This window comes from Natrix helvetica (assembly GCF_964273705.1).
Source record: "Natrix helvetica genome assembly, chromosome: 1".
Taxonomy (NCBI): domain Eukaryota; kingdom Metazoa; phylum Chordata; class Lepidosauria; order Squamata; family Natricidae; genus Natrix; species Natrix helvetica.
The window spans coordinates 129,439,436-129,460,741 of NC_138548.1; the positions used below are offsets into that span (position 1 = coordinate 129,439,436).

Below are 21,306 nucleotides of genomic sequence, written 5' to 3' on the forward strand. Positions count from 1 at the left end.
AATTCTTTTTTTCTAAAAACCTGCAGGCAGCACTGAACAGCATTCATTGCTAACAGTATGTATGTATGTATGTATGTATGTATGTATGTATGTATGTATGTATGAATGTATGTATGTATGTATGTATGTATGTGTGTGTGTGTGTACACATGCGCACACACACGCACACACATCCATTTCTGAGACAGCTGCCTGAGTCTGTACCAGCTCCATTATAGCTACTAGTCAAACCAGATTGGCAAGTTTTCAGAGTGCTTCCAGCTTTAAATTGAAGGATCCATAATCACTCTCCCCCTCCCCCCCCCAAAAAAAGAAATATGCTCATTTTGGTGGGACAGTTGCAGGATGTAATGCTCATATCAGAGGATGATGCTCATATCAGAGGGCGCTTCCTATAAATCACTGTCAGAATACAGTTTTAGATGAGATGATATGAGATGATATGAGATGATAGATAGATAGATAGATAGATAGATAGATAGATAGATAGATAGATAGATAGATAGATAGATAGATAGATAGATAGATAGATAGATAGATAGATAGATATGGTAGAGAAATGTTAGAGAGAGAGATTAGGGAGAGAGGTGGTGTGGTGTGGTATGGTATGGTATGGTATAGTATGGTGGGTGAGAGAGTTGGAAGGAGAGGGAGATATTGTGTTCTTTATTTCTTGAAAACAATGGTTACTTTTACCTAGTTCCCTTTAAAGATGAGATGCCTTTTAATGCATCTCATTTTGAATGTATTGATTGATTCAGTACATTCAATGCAATCCTTTCATTGATCTCTTTGGTAACAAGGCAGATGGCCAGTTTCTAAAACATCTTAGTCAATTTTGTATTCATACAGCAGCTATCCAGATTCACTCATTCATCAGCTCCCATGCCAGCAGCATTAACCCTTCCACGGCCTCCCCAGTCACAGAAGAGATATTGTGTGTGATACCCAGGAAGGGTCACATTGTGTATGCTTTGTTATATTTGGGGGTGATTGTTGTTAAGAAATATTCCTTCCTAGAACACATGATGAGATGAAATACATTTAAAGTAGTAGAAAACTAAACTATATTTTAATGAGCTGGAGACTCCAGCAATGGCCAATTCCCATCATGTCTGCCTTTGACTTTTCCAACATAGATGTTTTCTGATGTTGGAAAGAAACAACAGGGAAGGCTGTAGGGGATTTTAAATGCATAATGTCAGATTTCTCCCAGAAGAGAGATTGGATGGGATTTCAATTTCTGAGGATAGTGCTTTGTCTTTGACCTTGAAAAGTGGTATCTAGGACCACACTGACTGAAAACAAATAAATGCCAATCTGTTTGTTTCCTTTCCACTTTCATCAACCAACTGAATTTGGTTAGCCAATAAAATCTTATTCATTTTCTCCTATCATTGTCTCATTTCATTCTCACTTGTTGGCATTGCCTTCTGATATTTCAGAAGAGGGACATGTAAGTTTCTAAGAAATATCATCCTTGCTTTTAAAACAAAAAAGCATGATCAGTCTTTCTTAGGTGTGTAAAGCTTTATTTACCATGGGTTTTTTAAATTATTGTTTCTTTACTTCTGCTTATAAAAGTATCCTTGTAACACACACACACACACTTCAGAAAAGTCTTATCTTTGAGTCATCTATCTTTATTTGTGGCCCTGGGTATGTGTGATGTAACAAGAAACCAGAGTGCAGATCAACTCAAACTTTCTGGAAAATAAATGCCGTACCTCTTCATCTGAATTTGCAGACCTAAAACTTTTATTTGTTATCCTACAAAACAGGTCACAAAGTGGTGCACTGAACCCCAGTCATGTATTCAGAAGCAACAATAATTAACAAAGTATCTAGAGACCAGGGACGTGCGGTCAGGGGAAGCAGGGGAAGCTCTTCATGAAATAATAGTATATAATATTATTATATACATCCATCCGGGCGCGCCCGGGAGTTGCGGAGGGCGGAGGCAGAAATGTTGTCGGCGCTCCCGGATGACGAAGGCACGAAAGCGACTGGGGAACGACGAGAACCTTCCTGCCTCTGTTGGATTTCGCATGCTCCTCGCGACTGCAATATGCAGTCGCGAGGAGCGCGCAAAGTCCAGCAGACGCAGGAAGGTTCTCGTCGTTCCCCAGTCGCTTTCGAGGACTGCGGAGCACGAGCCAGTGGAGCACGCTCAGGAAGGCGGGGAATGGGATCACGTGTGCTGGAGGCTGAGGCAGCCTGAGCCTCCAGCACACGTGGTCCCATTCCCCGCCTTCCTGATGACGTCACCAGCCTCACCAGCCATAAACCTCACCGCACGTCACTGCTAGAGACCCATCTACCTTGATGGATCATGCAATACACAGAACACTAAATTCAGTCCTATATTCCAGAGAGCAAGTACCGTATCTGGCTTCAGTGAATAATGAAGAAAAATAAATGCTGAAACTCCTTTCCAGTTTCCAACTAGAAATAGATCAGAACCAAAGTTCTTCACCAAAAAGTCCAGTGTTCACTTCTATATTTCTTAAGTCTGTAAATCTTAGTCATATGAGGCATATGCATATGTGCATAGCATTTACATATACATCACTTGTATAAGCAGAAGACTTCGCTCTTAAAGTAAGGTCAGCCTGAGATACAAATGTAAAACTATTTTAATGGGTTTCTTGATTATTAATTCTACAAGATACTTTTCAGTGAAAATAAATATTTAAATGTTTTATAATTAGAACAAGTTCATTCTTGAAACTCCTAGTGGATATTTTAATAATTTAATTTTAAAAGCTTGAAAGCCACTGACTGTAGCCTTCTTGGATGCCAAAAAAAGCTTTTGATATGGAACAGCTTCAATTTTAGGATCGTGTTATGAAAAAAAATTAACGTTTATTCCTTGGTTCAAAATTGATTGTATTAGTGCATTTGCTTGAGTTCTGACAAATGGGATCCCCCACCCACCCCCACAATTAAAATGTATGATGGGACTCCCATCAAGAAAGTTCTTTTATCTCCAATCGGTAAAAAGGTTTTCCTGAAAGTGTGTCAATATAATGCGGTTAATGATATTCTAGCAGTGCAATCCTATACATTCAGAAGTAAATTCTAATGAATTCAGAAGGCCTTTTTCCAAATGAGAATTGCAAGCAACTTCATGAGTTCCAACAGCATAAAGGGCTGGGTCATATGCCAAAAGATGATTATGAGTCAGAACTCATAATTAGTCTTACTTGGAGGAACAAGATCCCAACATATCCTGCAGAACTTCAGAAATATCCTGAATTCCTGGCCCCTTCATTTTGAGGGACCTAATATTGCAAAGAGGTATTGATAAATAGATTGAACATTATTCACTTTTGTTGTAGTTCTACTGTAGCTTTTAAAAGATGAAGATGGAGACCAGATTGTATTCGCTACACTTTCACAGTACCCCGGGGTGAAAAAATCCTGAGTTCTGAAACTTCTTCAAAACCATCCCATCCCATCTTTTGGCTTCTGGAAGTGTGGCCTGAGTTGATAGTGGTTAGAATCCAACACATGCAAAGGTACTAAGCCAACACAAGTGTTGTGCCCACACCCAGAATGCAATGCATGTGCCACATCCCCCCATGATCCCCGCCCTCTGCGCATGCACATGTGCCCTCCCGTTTTCCCCCATGTGTGTGCGCGCACACACACACATGCTCCCCCCACCCTCCCACGCATGCACCTGTATCTCCCGCATGTGCCCCCTGCACATGAGTGGCAGAGACTTGAAAATCAGCTGGCCGGTGGGAGGTGCACACGCATGCGTGGTAGAGCTAAGCCGGGGCAATGGCTCGCATGGCCCAGAGAGGATTCCACATGCCACCTGTGCCATGCGTGCCATAGATTCACCATCACGGTACTAAGCCAATGCAGGACATAGCTATTTATCCTGGAAATTACCCCTGCGTGAAGAACATGGGCAGATTTGATACTGATTGGCAAATACTCCAACCAAAGCTGATAAAGGTACTTAGATTCATGGATGCCATTCACAAATTTCAGAACTTCCCTGTCCTCCAAGCTGCCATGTAACTCCATGTAAATGTAGTGGGATTCCTAACATCCAACTTTGCCACCAAATATGTTCAGTAAAGCCTATGGGAAATGAAGACAAGCATCTAGGAAGCTACATATCGCCAATGTCTGCTTAAAAAAACACATGCTTCATCTAAAGCAGACCAAACAGTATGATCAACCACAGAGTGATGGCCAACCTGTCACTCAGCATCAAAACCAGGTTGACAGCAGGATCAGTTGATTCAGGAGTAGGCTACCTGTTTTTTGCCTCGAGGAATGATTTTAAAATGCTTATCTTTGTGCTGAGAAAAGCATCAGCAGCATATTTCGGCTGATAAATTACACCAAGATCATCATCTTCATCATTTGGCAAGTAAGATGAGTAAGAGAAGTATAAAATAGACCCAGACCCAGTGGTAGGATTCAAAAAATTTTACTATCATTTCTGTGGGCATGGCTTGGTGGGTGTGACATGGCATGGCTTGGTGGGAGTGGCTTGGTGGGCGTGGCAGGGGAAGGATACTGTAAAATCTCCATTCTCTCCCCACTCCAGGGGAAGGTTATTGCAAAATCCCCATTTCCTCGGGAGGCAGAGAATAGAGAGGGGCAGGGCCAGTCAGAGGTGGTATTTACAGGTTCTCCGAACTACTCAAAATTTCTGCTACCGGTTCTCCAGAACTGGTCAGGACCTGCTAAATATCACTTCTGCCCAGACCTCTGTTTATTCAGAAGTTCTTTTCCTTGGTGTGAAAAAAAAATCACTCTTATCCATCAAGCCATATAAATGCTTGGAATATGAATTATCTTCCTGGATGTTGCTAGGAGGGACTCAGAAGCAAAACATTTTTGTGACAAGAAGATACTTGTCAAATGCCTATCGGTGGTGGAAAGTGCCCAGGGAGCAAGGCAAAAGTATTGTAAGCATGGGATGGACATGTACCCACCACCGAGGATCAGCAAACTCACTTTCAGAAGCAACAGACACTTGCTTCCATATTCTTTTCTCCCACTTACAACTGCAACATTGAATAGGCTTGCATCCGTTGAGTTTCTGCCTGTCACATGGCATTTCAAGACAGAGCCTCTATCAGAGAAAACGGAGCCACACCTCATGAATCATCAAAGGGGCTAGTATTCCATTAGTTTCTGGAGATTTGCCAGATTCCACATAGAGAAAGAAACTGACCGCTATTTGGGCAACTCGCTCTCCCCCATGTCCCCCCCTCTCCTCCAATTGCTTCATTAATTTCTGAGGGCTATAATCACATCTAAGTGGAGAGAGAGGGGGGGAAGAGAATTTGAGGTAGTCCTCAAGCAGCAAGGTAAAAAGTATAGTCAGGTTAGCAGAAAAGTATTAAAATACATTTTGCAGAGAGGCTCAATGATTATCATAGATTAGGGTGCATTCTAGTGGCAGAAATAAGGTAATGCAGGCACAGGACTGTCCAAGCTGCAAGAGGGCTGGCATCTAACTTGAGAAGGAGAAGTCTGCTTGAGATCTCAAACAAACAAAAAAAAGACTCTCAATCACACAGATCCCCATTTTCCTTTAAATGAGTCGTCTCCACCTTCCAGATTTTAGGCAAAAGGCAAAGCTACAGCTGCACTGTGGTTAGAGAAAAAAAGCCTGAAATGAGAGAAAGGGGACTGTACTTTTTCTAAGCAGTTACTGAATTTTAGGGTTCTGGGAAGGCAATTAATACTCCTCGTCCTGTCCGTGAGTAAGAAGAGAGCAGGGTATTGTTCTGTCATAGGTCAAGCGACATCCCAAAGATCATCTTATCATTTAGAATCCAAAACGTTTCCAAGTTGTGGGATGCTTTGGAATGTTTTGTGAGGAGAAAGGTGTAAGAAGAAGAAGAAACTTTTGTAGTACTGTATGTGCCTTAACAGTCAACCCCCTCCTCCTTGTCATACACTGTAACTGATTCCCCTCCCCAAGGGGTTCACTTCCATGGATTCTTCCCCTCCTCTCCCCCCCCTTCTCTGTCCCCAGCTCCTGCTTTCAAATTAAGTCGGTTGTGGTGAAGGGGGAGGAGGCGATCATGTATCTATCTCCGTCCATCTCGCACATGCAAACACAGAGTGGCAACAAAACCCTCGGGGGCTCAGCCTTACAGATTGCAGACTTTAAGTCTTGCAGGGCCATATCATGCCATTATATAGCCACACTCATCACCTGAACACCCATCAAGCCAGAGTTGGTTCCAGAGGAGGTGTAAACTTGATCCTGCAAGGAACCCCCTCAGTTTACAGCCTAGCTGTAATGCTTCCCTGCCTGACAACAAGAGTCTGCACAGTGCTGCCCTTGGGCATGTATTTTAGGGCATGGAGCATGTGGTGATGGCAAGGCAATGGCAACTGGATCAAATTTCGTAATGAACATTGCTAGCTAACTATGTGCAATTATGGTTGGTTTGCTTCTATGCTTTCAGAAACACGGCTGATAAAGCCTTTCACAGCATAGAGATAAGTACTATCAAACTCCTGCATGTTGTGGCTATTATAGAAGTAAATTTGTGCTTCACCCCCCCCCCCCAAAAAAAAGTTGGCAATCTGATATGTTCCTCCATTCCCACACAAACTTACTTGGAATAAAATCCCAATAAATTGAATGAAATTTGCTCCAAAGTGTGGGTACACGTGTTTACAATTTGGGGCACTGAGAATAAACATGACACCAATTGAGCCCGAACTTCTCAATGTTTTGAAAAAGAAAAAAAAATCCCTGTAGTTTAAAAGGAGGGGGGGGAAAACACTTGATTTCTTCTTGCACAGCATAAAGGTGGCAATTGGATGCCTTTGGGTGGTGTGCGTTGGAAAGCCTAGAAGTCAAAAGCTGCACAGTCACCCCACCCTACTCCCTCCCCTCCCTGCACACACACACACACACACACACACACACTTGGAGTGTGCACTGAGCTTGCCCTGGTTCCTGGCACCAATTCAGGCTGAGGTGTCATTGGGATCTCAGATTGCAGCAAGGGTCTGGCAGCCAGCCAGGGGCAGTCTATTTAAAAGACATGCCTGCTCGGCACTATTCAGTCTCTTTAGAAACTTCTCCAGGGGGAAAGTGTTGGGAGATCTACAAAGTGGAATTCTTTTCTTTTTCCTCTTTTCCTCCTTTGCTCTCTTTGTCAAAGAGACTTTGTAAAAAACCCTTCAACAGAAAACCTCTTTGTTGTTTTTAACCCAATCTAGGAAAAGGAGGGGGGTTTTTTTAACCAAAAAAAAAAATTACAGCCAGTCCCAAGCTAAAAATCTCTTCTTGACAAAGCTCAGCTTTTTACCTGCTTTAGTGCTACTCCAGACATTTTTTAAATTTGCTGCAGATCATATCAGGACAGTCGAAAAGAAGCTTGTTCAGTTGTTTGCTTCCTCCCCAGCCTCTTGCAGACTTTGCTTCTTAGTGGGGCGTGTGGATTATTTTATACTTCTTTGTGCAGCCTCGCCAAAGCTACTCTTGCTCTTTAATTTTTTTTTTAAACCCCTTTTCCGGTGACTTTTTTGTTTCCCTTTTTTGAAATTACCAACCTGTTGCATCTGTACTTCTTGCAACTGTCAGCTGCAGACAAACCTGTGATAGCCTTTCTTTCATAGCAATTTAGGTGTTCTCTTTTTTTCCAACATTCTGATTAAGCCTCTTTTGGAACCTTAAAGGAGAAGAGACCTTTTCCTCCCCCCTTTTTTTTTTTGGTCTCCAAAAAAAAAAAAAAGAACTTTGTTTTTTTTTTCCTTTCACAACTCCTGCACCGGTGCTCCTTGACAAGAGCCTTGAAGATGTTCCTGATGCAGGCGCTGCTCGTGTCTCTGTGCCTGGGGCTTTCGCAGGGCTTGGGTTCCTTTGTGCACTGTGAATCTTGTGACGAGAAAGCCCTCTCCATGTGCCCCCCCAGCCCTGTGGGCTGCGAGCTGGTGAAGGAGCCCGGTTGTGGATGCTGCATGACATGCGCCCTGGCTGAAGGGCAGTCCTGTGGGGTGTACACAGAGCGATGCGCCCAGGGCTTGCGCTGCCTGCCACGTCAAGGTGAGGAGAAGCCCTTGCATGCCCTGCTCCATGGCAGAGGGGTCTGCCTGAATGAAAAGAGCTACCGAGAGCAAGCTAAGAATGGTGAGTCCTGCCCTGGGCCCTTGGCTCAGCTTCCTTGCTTTGCTTTCTTCTGCTGGTGGGGTGGGGAGGAGAGAGAGGGCTTCCCTGTCTATTTGTTGCTTGCCGTGCACTGAGCATCCTCTGAACATCTTTCTTTACTTCCTTCAAGCAGGTTTAGGCGTCTCTGGGTCATTTTTCTTAATCCGATTAATGCTCAGGTCTGATGCCTCCCTGGCATTCTCCTCCCTTCCCACTTGCCTTCTGCAGGGCAGCTTCTCTTTCTCCCTAGCTATCTTCCCCCTTCCCCAGCTGAGTCTTCCAAGCGCATTCTCATCTTGCATAACTTCTGTTACCTTGGCTAGACCCTGGTTTCTCTCTCTCTCTCTCTAGTGAAGTTTCCCTCCCTGCACCTTCAAACATCACACCTCCACCTCCTTCCATCTTTGCTCTGTTCCTCTCCGCAGCCCCAAGCCAAGCACCTTCGCCATCTGTTGGGGTTGAAGGACCTTTAGGGCAGATCATTTGGGGCACCCAGGAAAATGAGCAAGATGCCCCTAAGAAAGGGGTGCAAACCTCCCCCATTTTGAAGTAAATGCATATTCCCGTCTAAAAAAAAGGAGGGTGGGAGTTTAAGATTAAGTCCCCAATTCTACAAATAACTGCCTTTGGTACTTACCCCTGGATCTCCATTACCTCCATGACCCTTCCCCAATAGTGGGAAGGCTTAGCAGCAGTCTATCTTCTCAGACCTTTGTGAATCAATATATAGCACCCTTGGGATCAATGTAGCAGCACCAATATCCAGGTGAGTCCCACTTGACTTGACTTTTCATACCTGTCTCTGTAGCTCCTTCCCATCCTCAGACTGAGTATCCCTCTGACTCCATCTGTAGGTTGTTGCAGGGGAAGGCAGGGTGGAATCAAAATGAAACAGGTGCAACAGAATAAGGAAGAAGAGTTGGAGGGGAGGGGGAAAGAGAGTTTTGAAAGGAAACCTTGGTCAGCATTCTTGCCTACGAAGAAACCCTCAAATCCTATCCTGACTCTACTTTTTTTCCTGGCTTATTAGCAGCCCCCTTCCTCTTCTTCCTCTCTCCATAGCAAAATTCCAGAGAGCTTCTTTGTTTTCTTCTCCCCCCACCACCACAAAACAAAAGCCACTCTTTTATCAGAAGTCCCCTTCTGCAAAATCTAGCATCCAGGGAATGCTTGTTGTATCTAACCAGTGAAGAACATCAGCTATAAGCCTCTTGCTAACCCTCAATAAATCTTGTTCCATCCATTCATTGTATTCCCCCCCTCCTCACACACACCCACTCACCCCGCATCTCTTCTTTGAAAGCATTGGCTCCCTTTGGTTGTCATTTCATTTGGCAGAGCAAAAGTTTCTTTTAAAAAAAAAAAATCAACACATTTGCCAAACTTCAATTTCTGCTTTTAGTGGGGGAAGACGTTAAAGCCAGAGATTTTGGTCAAACTACTGTAGTCTTACTGGTGGGAAGAAGAGAGGAGAGGAGATTTATTTTTGATTTTTCTTGCCTTGGAAATTTTGCAAAGAATGGCTTCCTCTAAAGCTGAGTAAAATACCCTCCTTGCACTCATATCAGCTTCTTTAGATTGTGAGTACATGTATGTTTGTGTGTGTGCAAGAATGCTGGCCAGGAACACAAGCGAAATCATTACCTACAGGGAGAGCAGCAGCAATGTTGAGCAATTCACTCTCCTCTCTTTAGAGTTACAACAGTGCCCCTTACAGACTACTGAAACCTGCAGCATTTTAAGTTTGGGTTTAATCTGAATACAACCTTGCATTTTTGTCTATCTGCCCCTCTGTTCCCCCCCCCCACACACACACACATATACACAACCCACCCACACACACACACACACACACACAACTCCCCCCCACCTTGCACACACATTTTCTGGTCCCAGCTGAGCAGCAGGTGCTCCAAAACGGTGGGTGTCAGCCAAGTGGCCACAAGCTGATGCATGTTTTGTGAAGACCAAAGAGTGATTAAGCAAAACATGGCACCTCCCTCACTTGCCTGTGGCTGATTGAAGGAGATTTTTATACTGTCTCCTGAGGGGGAGAGGGGGCAAAATCATTGTCAACCTTGACAGAAAGGAGGAGTCCAGAGGTTTATATTTTATACTACACCATTTAATTCAGGGGTGGTGGGGCTTAATGTATTGTTCGCAGCCAACCAGGGGAGTTGCGGTTATGGCTTACTCTCTTCTAATGATCCAGTCCATTGTAGCTTTTTTAGCAATTGACAAAACCATGGTGTAGCCCATATGTCTTCAGCCAATTCATCTGATTCATCACTTGTTTTTCTTTCTGTCTTTTTTCATGTAAATGAAATGTCTGAATTTGTCTATCTTGTCTATTATGGTTTTTAAGAAATTACTGACAAACAGAACAAATGTGGCACAAATGACTGCCCATCATTAACCTCTGCTGAGTTACAGTGAACCTTGGATGGAATTGCAGGAGGTTTGCAGATCGCTAGGCTGTGTTGGTGACCTGTGGTGTGCAGTTGTTTGTGATGCCTTCTGGATCTCAGGAGGCATCAGAAACAATTGGGAAACAATCAGAAGCGATCAAGAGTCTGATCCTCACCAATCAGATTATCCTTGGTAGATTGCATTATTAAAACGAAGGGAAACAATTGAGATGGACCAATTCATAGCTTTGCCTCTCAGGTTGGATATTTAGATACCTATCAATACTAGGCATCTTCATGAGATACCTGATGCATTTCAAGGGTTTTGAAATATTTTAATGGAGCTGCTAATTTCTAAATAGTTTTTCCCTTAAAAATACTTTGCTGTTCTGTCAGCTTGCCAGTCACCTTGTTCTCTATCCCAAATCTTGTACATTAATTTCAAAATACCTTGTTTTCCTTCTCCAACATTGTTGGAACTTTAATCCAATAATGTTAAAGGTGGACCACCAAAGACTTTTTACACATACAGAAGTTTGATAGGAATGGATGGTTCAGCTGTAGTCAGATATTGATGTCCTCTCCCTCCCTCCCTCCCTCCCTCCCTCTCCCTCCCTCCCTCTCTCTCTCTCTCTCCCTCCCTCTCTCTAGCTTTTTTTTTAAAGCAGAATATTTTTCGAGGGCAAGAGTTGGGTGGGAACCTCTTAGCATCAGAACAGCAAAATGTGAGAACTGTGAAGTATATTTTTTGTAGGCATGTTTCTAAGCAACTGGTGAAGGGGAAGAAATAAAGTTTGACTTGAACTCAAAAGCTTGTGCCAAGGTTGGAGAAGACTTCAAGGAGTGAGTCCTGGCTATGGTTTATTCATCAGAATTGGCCCTGTGCTGGGATAACAATGAAAAGGGTAAAAGTCAAAGCTCTGTCTAAATGGGAGTCAAGCACTTTTTAAAATAACAAGGAGCACCTGTTTATTGCTTTGTTTTAGTGCCTGATTTCCATTTGGACAGAATATGAAATATGTGAGATCATTAGAAACCACACTGACATTAGATCCATGGGGTGAAGCAACACAGAACAATATCCGCTGCAGGAAAACTAAGAGCAGTAAACTCCCATGTCCAAGTATCTAAAGGGTCCCTCACAGAGAAGTGGACTTACACCCTATTGCCCCAGGGGACAGGATTCAAGCTATGAGCCGGTGAAACAGATTGCCACATGAAGTGATGAGTTTGCTTTTGATGGAAGTCTTCAGACCAAGCCTAGGTGATAATGTATAAAAGTTGCTCTATGGATTCTGCATTGAGCTAGGGCAGGGGTCAGCAACTTGCGGCTCTGGAGCTGCATGTGGCTCTTTCATCCTTCTGCTGCGACTCCTTGTCGCTCAAAATATGTGTCACAACTACCAATCTGCAACACCCGCCAGCACATGATTTATTGAGCTTTTCGATCCCCAATAGGATACATCCATGGATAAATCCAAGAAAAGAAAAGTGTCAGAAGAAAACAGAACCTTTAATTCCACTACATGTGCTAGTTTTGTGGCCACTCAGGAAATGGTCAGGCACAGGAAGAGTTTTGTGGCTCCCGGTGGTTTTTTTTTTCTGTGGGAAACAGGTCCAAATGGCTCTTTGAGTGTTTAAGGTTGCCAACCCCTGAGGTAAGGTTAGGACTAGATAATCTCTAAGGTACTTTCCAACCCTTACATCTTAATTTTTCTGGTACAGTTGCTGGTTTAAGTTCTCCCTGCCTGTAAAAAGACAGCAATGGGTTTTTTTAAAAAAACCATTTCATATACAGTATATGGTATCAGTTCTACTGGTTTCTTTATGCGCCTTTAACTGCAAACAACACCGCACATGGATGTTTAGTCCTAGGGTAGAACCATATTGCATGCAGTGTGTGAGTGTATTCCGCATGTCTCTTCCTCCGTGTGGTTTTTTTTATATTTTTCCTGCATGTAAAAAAAAATAGATAAAAAGGAAGGTGATGTGTTTACAAATCTTTTCTTCTAGTTCTTGTACCCTGGGAGGTTTTGGGTGGGGAGTTTTGATTCTTTATCTGAATTTGAAAATGATTCCCCACGAGGTTCTTTAAACTTTTAGCTCTTGTTCAAAATAATCTACACCCTTTAACCCACCTGAGAGAGAAAAGGGCTTCCTCCACACTTGCAGACGTTACAGAAGCAACCCCTGGCGGCCACATGCTGCAACTGCAGCTCAGTAGAAGAAATAAAACAGTACCCTCCAGGTTATACAGGTAGTCCTCGACTTACGACCACGATGGAACCCAAAATTCCCACTGCTAAGCAAAACAGTTGCTAAGCTAGCTTTGCCCCGTTTTACGACCTTTTTTTGACACCCTTGTTAAGTGTATCACTGTACTTGTTAAGCTGGGAACAGGTTTGCTAAGTGGATCTGCCTTCCCCGCTGACTTTGCTTGTGAGAAAGTTGCAAAAGGTGATCACATGACCCCAGGGCAATGCAATTGCCATAAATACATGCCAATTGCCAAGCATCCAAATTTTGATCATGTGACCATGGGAAGGGGGGGAATGCTGCAGCAGTCGTATGTGTGAAAAGCAGTCATCAGTCCTTTTGCAATATCATTATAACTTTGAACAGTCACTAAACAGATAGTCACAAGTTGGGGACGACCTGTAATTGCTGTCCCGGATTTTCTTTTTTTCTGCTGCTTGCTTTGGCCTTGTGACAGCACATCAGCTGTTCTCTAACTTAACTTTCAAGGAAGAAGTTAGTAGTCCAAGCCTATGTTTACTTCTTAAAAGTAAGAGCAACAGTGAGTTATTATCACACCCTGCATTTTCAACTTGCTCTGTAATAAGTGGGAGAGAGATATGTTTGCAGCAGAAGAGATCCTTTCTCTTGCACACTGTTAGTGGATGCAACTTGGAAGGGTGGCTGGCTGCAGAAGAAAGTGCATATTGCAAAAAGGAGGGAATTCCAAGGTATGTCAATTACATTACAGTGGATGAAATGTCCTCTTTGAGCCTCCTATTAAAAGCAAAAGAGACTGTTCTATTTTGTCAAATCTCTGAAATGAAAAGTCCCTGCTCTGCTTTCATTGCTACTTCCTATCCATGAATAATTACCATTCTGGGCTCAGGTGGGCAGTGTCTTGGTTCAAATAGCTCACATTTGGATCAAACCAAACGCATTTGTAATAGCCATGATTTGTTGAACAAGTCACAGGGAAACCATAAATGCTACTTGCCAACCACAATTACTGCATGGCCTGCCTAGGTGAGGAGCCTAGTGATTAGTGATCCCTGCCACCTATTTATATCTTTAGCTACATGCATTTGTTGCCTGTGTGGCCTGATGCTCACTTAGACTGAGTGGAGTAACACAACTTGGTGCAGTTTATGCAGAAAAATAGAGGGCCGCTTATTTCAGGGGTGTCAAACTGGTGCCCCGGGGGCCGGATGCGTCATGTGCAGGCCACGCCCACACAAGCTCCGCGAAGGAAAAAAAGTCATGGCATACCACGTGACAGCAATGTGACGCAGCAAGTCTGACACTTATTTGGATCCATAACACTATTTACTGGGGAGCTGTCTCGAAACTCCAAATTGTCTGTTCCATAATCACTTCTCCCCCTTGCACACTTATTTTATTTTATTTTATTTTGCTTCTGAAGAAGCAGACAGCCTCGAGTTGACTCCTGATTCGTGTGATTGAGAGTGAAGCCAAAGCTGTTATTTGGAAGAAGGTTGCCTTATAACTTATCTTTTCAAATGTCCCGGGTTTTGTTGCCTTCGCATTTGCAAAAGAAGTGGGAAGATTGTCCTGCTAGGCTGTATACCTCCCTCTTTTCTTTTGCCTCAGACAGAGTGCCTTCTTGTAGCCTCTGTTCAAATGAGTTTACTTGGGCTGGCAATCCCATGAGCAGAACAGCAGCAAAGGAGCATCTGCGACCGAAACGTGGGGGCAGGTGCAGCGTCAGAAAGGGGGGAGGAAGGCTGGGGGTGACCTGAAGGTTGGCAGGGTGAGGGTTGGGGCAAGGGTCATGGGAGCAAGTAAATGGCATACCTTATGCAGGGTTGAGTATGTGCTGTCTGGGAAGCAACCAGCGATTCTAGCCGGGCAATTTTCTTTCTCACCACACAAGCTTCAGATCCATCTATGGTAATAACCAAGGCTGGTAGCGACAGGCGCATGACTCCCCCAAGAAACTGGAAAAACTCCATTCTTTTTTTTCCCCTTTTGTTAAATCTGCAATGATATATATATATGAGAGGTGGGGGGGGGGGAATCGAGAAGTTTAATCCATCAGGTCTGAGCAGGAAAGTTGAGTTTCTTGTCTTTTGTGGAGAATCGGAGAGGGGGGAAAAGCATCCCCTGGATTTCGAGTACAGGAACAGGTTTCTGCAAATAACATAAAAACACTGCAGCAGATGATTTCATGTTATTTGATCATTTCACAGAGAAGCAGAAGCACGGGGAATAACCAAAGAGCTAGGAAATGTGACTGTGTTTCCTTGGGTGGGGGAATGGCAGCCACACCAGGGGTGGGTTGCTAGTGACATTACTGCCAGTTCGGTGCATATGCAATTTTGCATGTGTACTCTCTCGCTTCGCTCTTGCACGTATGCACATTTGACCATAAATTGCTGCCAGTTCCAGCGACCCAGGCCGCCAAACTACTACTGGTTCGGCTGAACCGGTCCGAACCAGTAGGAACCCACCCCTGGGCCCCCACTCTTCTATTAGTTCAATGCACAAAAAGGGTGTAAGGATGAGAGTCTCCTGAAACATTCAATTTCCAAGCACAGACTAGGCAGAGACTTCACGCTGCAACGGTTCCCAGGAAATACCTGTTCATTGATGAAGAAAATCTAGCACTTGCTTTGAGCAATGAATCAATGAGCCCCTTGAGCGTAGCCTTCTCCACTTTACACTGACAATTGGGGCCTTTCCGGGATTTTTGGCAGAATGACTCTTTCTGAATTTTTCCTGGGAGATGCTAGGAAATGTTTGAGCTGACTTCACTGGTGGGCAGTATGTCTCTTAGCAGCTGATTTACACCATTGCTCCAGGTGGCTGTTATCAGCTGCATAAATACACCTTTAGCACCTGCCCAACATCCTGATATGATAGAAGATAAACATCTATGAGCCACGATGGCACAGTGGTTAGAGGGTAGTACTGCAGGCTACTTCTGCTGACTGCGGCTGCCTGCAATTTGGCACATCGAATCTCACCAGGCTCAAGGTTGACTCAGCCTTCCATCCTTCCGAGGTGGGTAAAATGAGGACCCAGATTATTGGGGTCAATAGTAACGTGTGGTGAGGTTTATGGCTGGTGGGGCACTGACACAGTGGTGGGTTTCAAATATTTTTAGACTTGTGGACTTCAACTCCCAGAATTCCACAGCCAGGCAGGCTCAGTTCCAATTTAAAATGACAGCATTTGTTTCTCTCTACCTTCCTCCCCCTCTCTCAAACACACACACACACACACACACACAAGTTGGATTGGACTATCTCTCCTACCCCCTTCCCTCTCTCCTACCCCCTTCTCACTCTCAAAAAAACAAACACACACACACACAAAAGTTGGATTGGATATCTTTTCCAGTGGCTTGAAAGCAGCTCCTCTGCCATCCCCCCCCCCATTCCCCTGCTGCCTTCCCCAAACACCTCCACCATTGCAAATGCAGCCTGCTGTCTGGGTGGGAAATGCCTGGAATGCAATAAAGCCCACCCACTCAACTCCTGCTGGCAGACTGGGGTGAGAGGAGAGGCAGAGAAACCAGACGGGAGCCGATCCCAGCCTTCCAAAAGAAAGAGGCTAGGGGAAAGTGTGTGTGCTACAGCATGGCTCTTTGCCTGGCTTCCGTGGATGACTCTGCTTAACTGTTTAAAAAAGCCTCTAAAAAAGTGCCCTCTACTATGAGGCAGGAGAAACTGCTGCCTCAACTACATCAGGAATTTTTAGGCTTTTAACCCTTGCTTAACTCTGCTCGAGTGATCATAAAACGCCTAAAGTCAGACTAGAGGAGGCATGCAGTTCTCCTGCCTCATAGTAGAGGGCGCTTTTTTAGAGGCTTTTTTAACAGTTAAGCAGAGTCATCCACGGTGAGGCAGCAACTAGCTCAGCTTTTTCCTTTTACATATTTTTTTTCTTTTCATGATGAGAGCGGTGAGGCTGTGCCTCACTTGCCTCATCTGACTGCAGGTCACTGGCTGACTCTGTAAACCGCTTAGAGATGGCTGTAAAGCACTGTGAAGCAGTAGATAAGTCTAAGTGCTATTGCTAATGCTATTCCTGCTAAACAGCTGCCAGCTGAGCAGCAGGAGGGGATCAGAAAGATTGGAGCAAACCATTTCTTAGGTTCCAGGCTACTTTCACTAAAATGAGCTTTCTCTTCCGAGGGCTTTCCTCCATTACTTAATCCAAGCACTGTCCACTCATTCTTGAACAAAATAATGCAATCAAAACATATACTAAGGTTGTTCCCAGTCCTATCCTGGCTATATAGGTAGTCCTCAACTTATGACAACAATTGAGCCCAACATGTATGTTGCTTAGTGAGAAATTTGTTTTTCCCCATTTTACAACTTTTCTTGCCACATTTGTTAAGTGAATCACTGCCGTTCTTAATTTATTAACATGGTCGTTAAGTGAATCTGGTTTCCCCGTTGACTTTGCTTGTCAGAAGGTCGCAAAAGGGGATCACACGAATCCTGGGGCACTGCAACCGTCATAAATGTGAGTCAGTTGTCAAGCATCCGAATGTAAATCACGTGACCATGGGGATGCTACTACGGTCATAAATGTGAAAAATGGTCTTACGTCGCTTTTTTCAATGCCGTTGTAAATTTGAACGGTCACTAAATGAACTGCTTGTTCAAAGTTGAAGATTACCTGTACTGAATTAGTTCCTGTTTGCGTTGACCTGATTTATTAGTATACCTGTCAGTATAGGTAAGGAGATTAACTGTTCTCCTTTAGCTTTGCTGCTCTGGCATTCAGAACTTTATCAAGGGGTGCTTGAAGACTTGGCCAGGACGTCAGAGTAAAAATAAATTCAGAGTGGCAAATCCCTCCCATCTTTGGATATGTACTGTATTGTAGCTGCATCCTAGAATTAGTGAAAGTGACTAGCTGCTGGGCCACCAATCTTCTACAGTATTTTGATTCCTATATGACCAACAATCATGAAGAGCCCAGTTCAACATTCAGATACCATTTCTGAATATAACAACATTGACGTACCGTATGTTAAGTACACTCTCCTCCCTCCAAAGAAGTCGTATCAGAACAGCATTAAAGCTGAATTGCACTCTATGTCCCTCTTTTTCCTTGAATAAAATAGATGGTTTTTTTTTTTTAAATAAGCCACCATTCTTTCCACACCTACATTGTTAGAAGCCTAGAAAGAAGTTGGTTTTAAAAAATGGATAGAGGGAAGGAGGTGAAAGGTATGCAAAGAACTAGAAAAAGTCCAGTGCTAATGGAGAAGGCAGAAATAGCTCTGATAGATTCCTGCTGGTGACCCAAGGGGAGAGAACACCCATCCTTCCCCCCCTCCCTCCCCACTCTTCTGATACTGCCAAAGTACATCTCAGGTCATATCTAGCACAGAACATCTAAGCTTGCTTCCAAGAATACGAGAGACTAAATATCACAGGTTTTATACACTTTTAATCGTGTGCTGGGATAGTCTGGCCTTAGTATTTATTTACTCTTATCTTTGTTCGATTATTCCACTTATGCACTGCCTGACTCCAGACTGACTCTGGGCAAACTCACAATGAAACCAAGGAGGCAGAAAGTACAAGGTAAATAGGATTATAAAGAATAATCAAATATAGAATAAGATGGTGGCGCCTGCACGTATAAATATATCTTAAGGCTGTTTCATTCATGAGCAAGAGAGAAAATGTGGTAGCGTGATGTTCCCATGGTAGACTTTAAGCAGGACAAATTCTGAGTGATACACTGGAGACAAATGTCTTCATCCACAAATGCCTGAAAATCATATTATTGTGAAAGACACAGAAACCGCTACAGTTCTAGAACCTCTGTGGTACTCCTGTGGGTTCAGGACTGGGTTTATAGACTGTCCTAAACCAACATGTGATTTGCCTGCTTGAAATTGAGCATAATATGCAAACCAAGTACATAGTAAGTTACTCAACAAACCTGGGTAACTTGGTAGATAGCAGACAGGTCTGTGGTTGGGACTATTCCCAGTACATCAGGGGTGGGCTTCAAAAACATTTTAGCCAGGGGTTCTCTGCCCGGTTGCTGGTTGGTCATGGCCATGGTGGGTGTGGCCTAGTTGGCCTCTTGCACCACAGTGGGCGGGGCTTTTTGCTCTCCCCAGGCTCCAGACGCTTTCCTCGAACCTCCAGAAGGGCAAAAACAGCCCCCCAAGGCTGCGGAGGTCCTCTGGACATTGGAAACAGGCCCGTTTCCCGAACTTTCAGTAGGTCCATTTTTCACTCTCCTTGAGCCTCCGCATGTGCCCTGCACTTACCAGCATCCAAAACGGGCCATGTGGAGGGGAGAGTGGGCGGGCAGGGCAGGGCCAGACAGGAGTGGGATCTGGGGGTTCTCCGAACTGCGCAGAATCTTAGCCAGAAGTTCTCCTGAATCCCTGCGAATCCCCAGCAGCCCACCCCTGCAGTACATCCAATACCCTACGATGCCAAAGTGCTCATTCTTTCAAAAGCATGGCACACAGACCTAATTAGCTAATGAACTGCATGCTACATTTGGATGCCAAGTCAGGGTAGGTTTGTTTGTTTTTTCATTGGGAGGAAAGTCTACCTAGATGGAAATTTTACCAGGCAGAGATGTCCCAAGACCATTTTCCTGAATTTCCTGAGGTCAAGTGCCTGCCTGAAGTCACTTTGCTTTCCATTTAATTTGAGCATTGTCTTCCTAGTTTGCATTTCCAAGAGGAATGGGTATTACTCTGGCCCTTCAACTTCCCACATCACCATTCTGTTTTTTTTTTTTAAACAAAAGCCTATTATGTTGTTGTAATGGCTGATGAGACAAGGACAGTATTCCTCTGCTTTTCTGCACTGTAGCATTGCAGAGTTCTGCAATGGATGTTACTGGCGAGTGGACTGCAACAACACGGTGCCTTCTTTATTAAGTGCCCAGAAATATTAATCTTCCTCCTGCTTGTATTTCATCACACTATCAAGGAGCAAGTGCCAAAGGAATGAGAGTTGTGTCTCTTAAATAACTACCTCAGTTAAGTAACTGTCTGAAGATTCTGGAAGCAATTTACTCAGAATAAAGCCAGCTGCGGCCTGCCCTGTACAGCCATTAGAACTAGGATAGGGAATCTGTGTCTCCAAATTTGTGGGATGTTCAATTTCAATTAACCCCAGCCATTAGCAAATCAAAGGGTTCTTTGCAGCCTGCTTCTGTCTCTGACAATTTTCAACTTGCTGACCTTAAAAAAAATGAAGAGGAGACTTCAAAGTATCCTTTTTCCTGCTCCCTGCAGTTTGCAAAAGTAAAATTCTTTCTATTGTTGTCAGGCTTCTCTACTAGCTTGCTGCTTAGCAAACCTGAACTCAATCGGTCTAACTTCTAACAATTGAGTGACTTATAGCCCACTCTTTCACAGCTTTACTTAACACAGCAACATCTTTTTTTCTGCTGCATCCCCACAGCATTACCTTCAGATCATCCTCAGCCCATGAGTGAGGCAATCTTAAGCCACCCTAGGCTGTATCAGTGTTAAAGGAGAACTTTCTGCTTCATTCCAACACCATCTGGGAGCAGCTGCAACATACATTAACATCTGTTGGGTTTTGGTATCCATTGTTAGAGAAGACATATGAGTGGACCAGGAATGGAGGCAGGTTTGGCAAAGGAGAAGCAAAGTCCAATATATGGGTGATCCACAGTAGACATATTCCTTGCACAGTAGACATATTCCTTGCACAGTAGACATATTCCTTGCATATGTACATCCCTATCATTTCTTGTACTGGGAGCTGAGCCATAGAATAGTTAAGATTTAGTAGTGAATAACATTTCCAAGAAGGACATCTATTAAAAACTACCACATTCAAGTACTGCATTCATACAGTTAACTTTTATTCTGTTTTAAGAAAATTTTAAAACTATTGTAGAATGGCAATCAGCTTAGCTATAGCTGTCTCTTTCAATACTATTATTTTCATCACTGAAAAATGACAAGGCTTGTCATATATATATGAACCAGAGTTCTCTCTTGGGTTCTAGGCAGTTCTAGAATTCTTAGCATTTTGCATAATCTTTGGCTATATTTCTAACTTCTCCAATCAAAGTTACTGGGCTAGGGATGATCAGAGGTTTCTAGATAGTACTAGTTATATTACTTTCATAACTTAGTCCATTTATCTTGAGAAAAAGGCAGAAACTATGTAGACTAGAGGCTCTCTAACATAGACAGGCCAGCTAGGTGAAGTTAGCTAAAATCACCTTCAGCAGCTGACTGCAGTTCTGTAGTACTCTTTAGATGAATGGGATGTTATACAGTTCAAAGACAAAGAATTATCAGCTCTGCAACAGGAGACTGCAGCTGGGGTCGCACAACCAGCTAACCTGTGATTCACTTGACTCTGGTTTATTGAATAGATCTCAATCAGCTGAGCTTTCACTATAGGGTAAGCCCAACTCAAACAAATCATTTTACAACTGAACATAAGATGTAAACTTACACTCCCTGTCTGTTTAACAGCAGTCTTATCTACAGCAATTAACACTTGATAA

At 43.6% G+C, this 21,306-nt stretch overlaps 1 protein-coding gene across 1 annotated transcript in view; it reads left to right on the forward strand.

Moving 5' to 3' along the window:
• The first annotated feature begins 7,038 nt into the window (after positions 1-7,038).
• IGFBP5 (insulin like growth factor binding protein 5) overlaps positions 7,039-21,306 on the forward strand; it is a 50,194-nt gene continuing 35,926 nt past the window's right edge. The window contains exon 1 of the mRNA XM_081971180.1: positions 7,039-8,131. Coding sequence (XP_081827306.1) covers positions 7,801-8,131 — 331 coding nt within the window. The 5' untranslated portion in view covers positions 7,039-7,800. The remainder of the gene's footprint in view (positions 8,132-21,306) is intronic.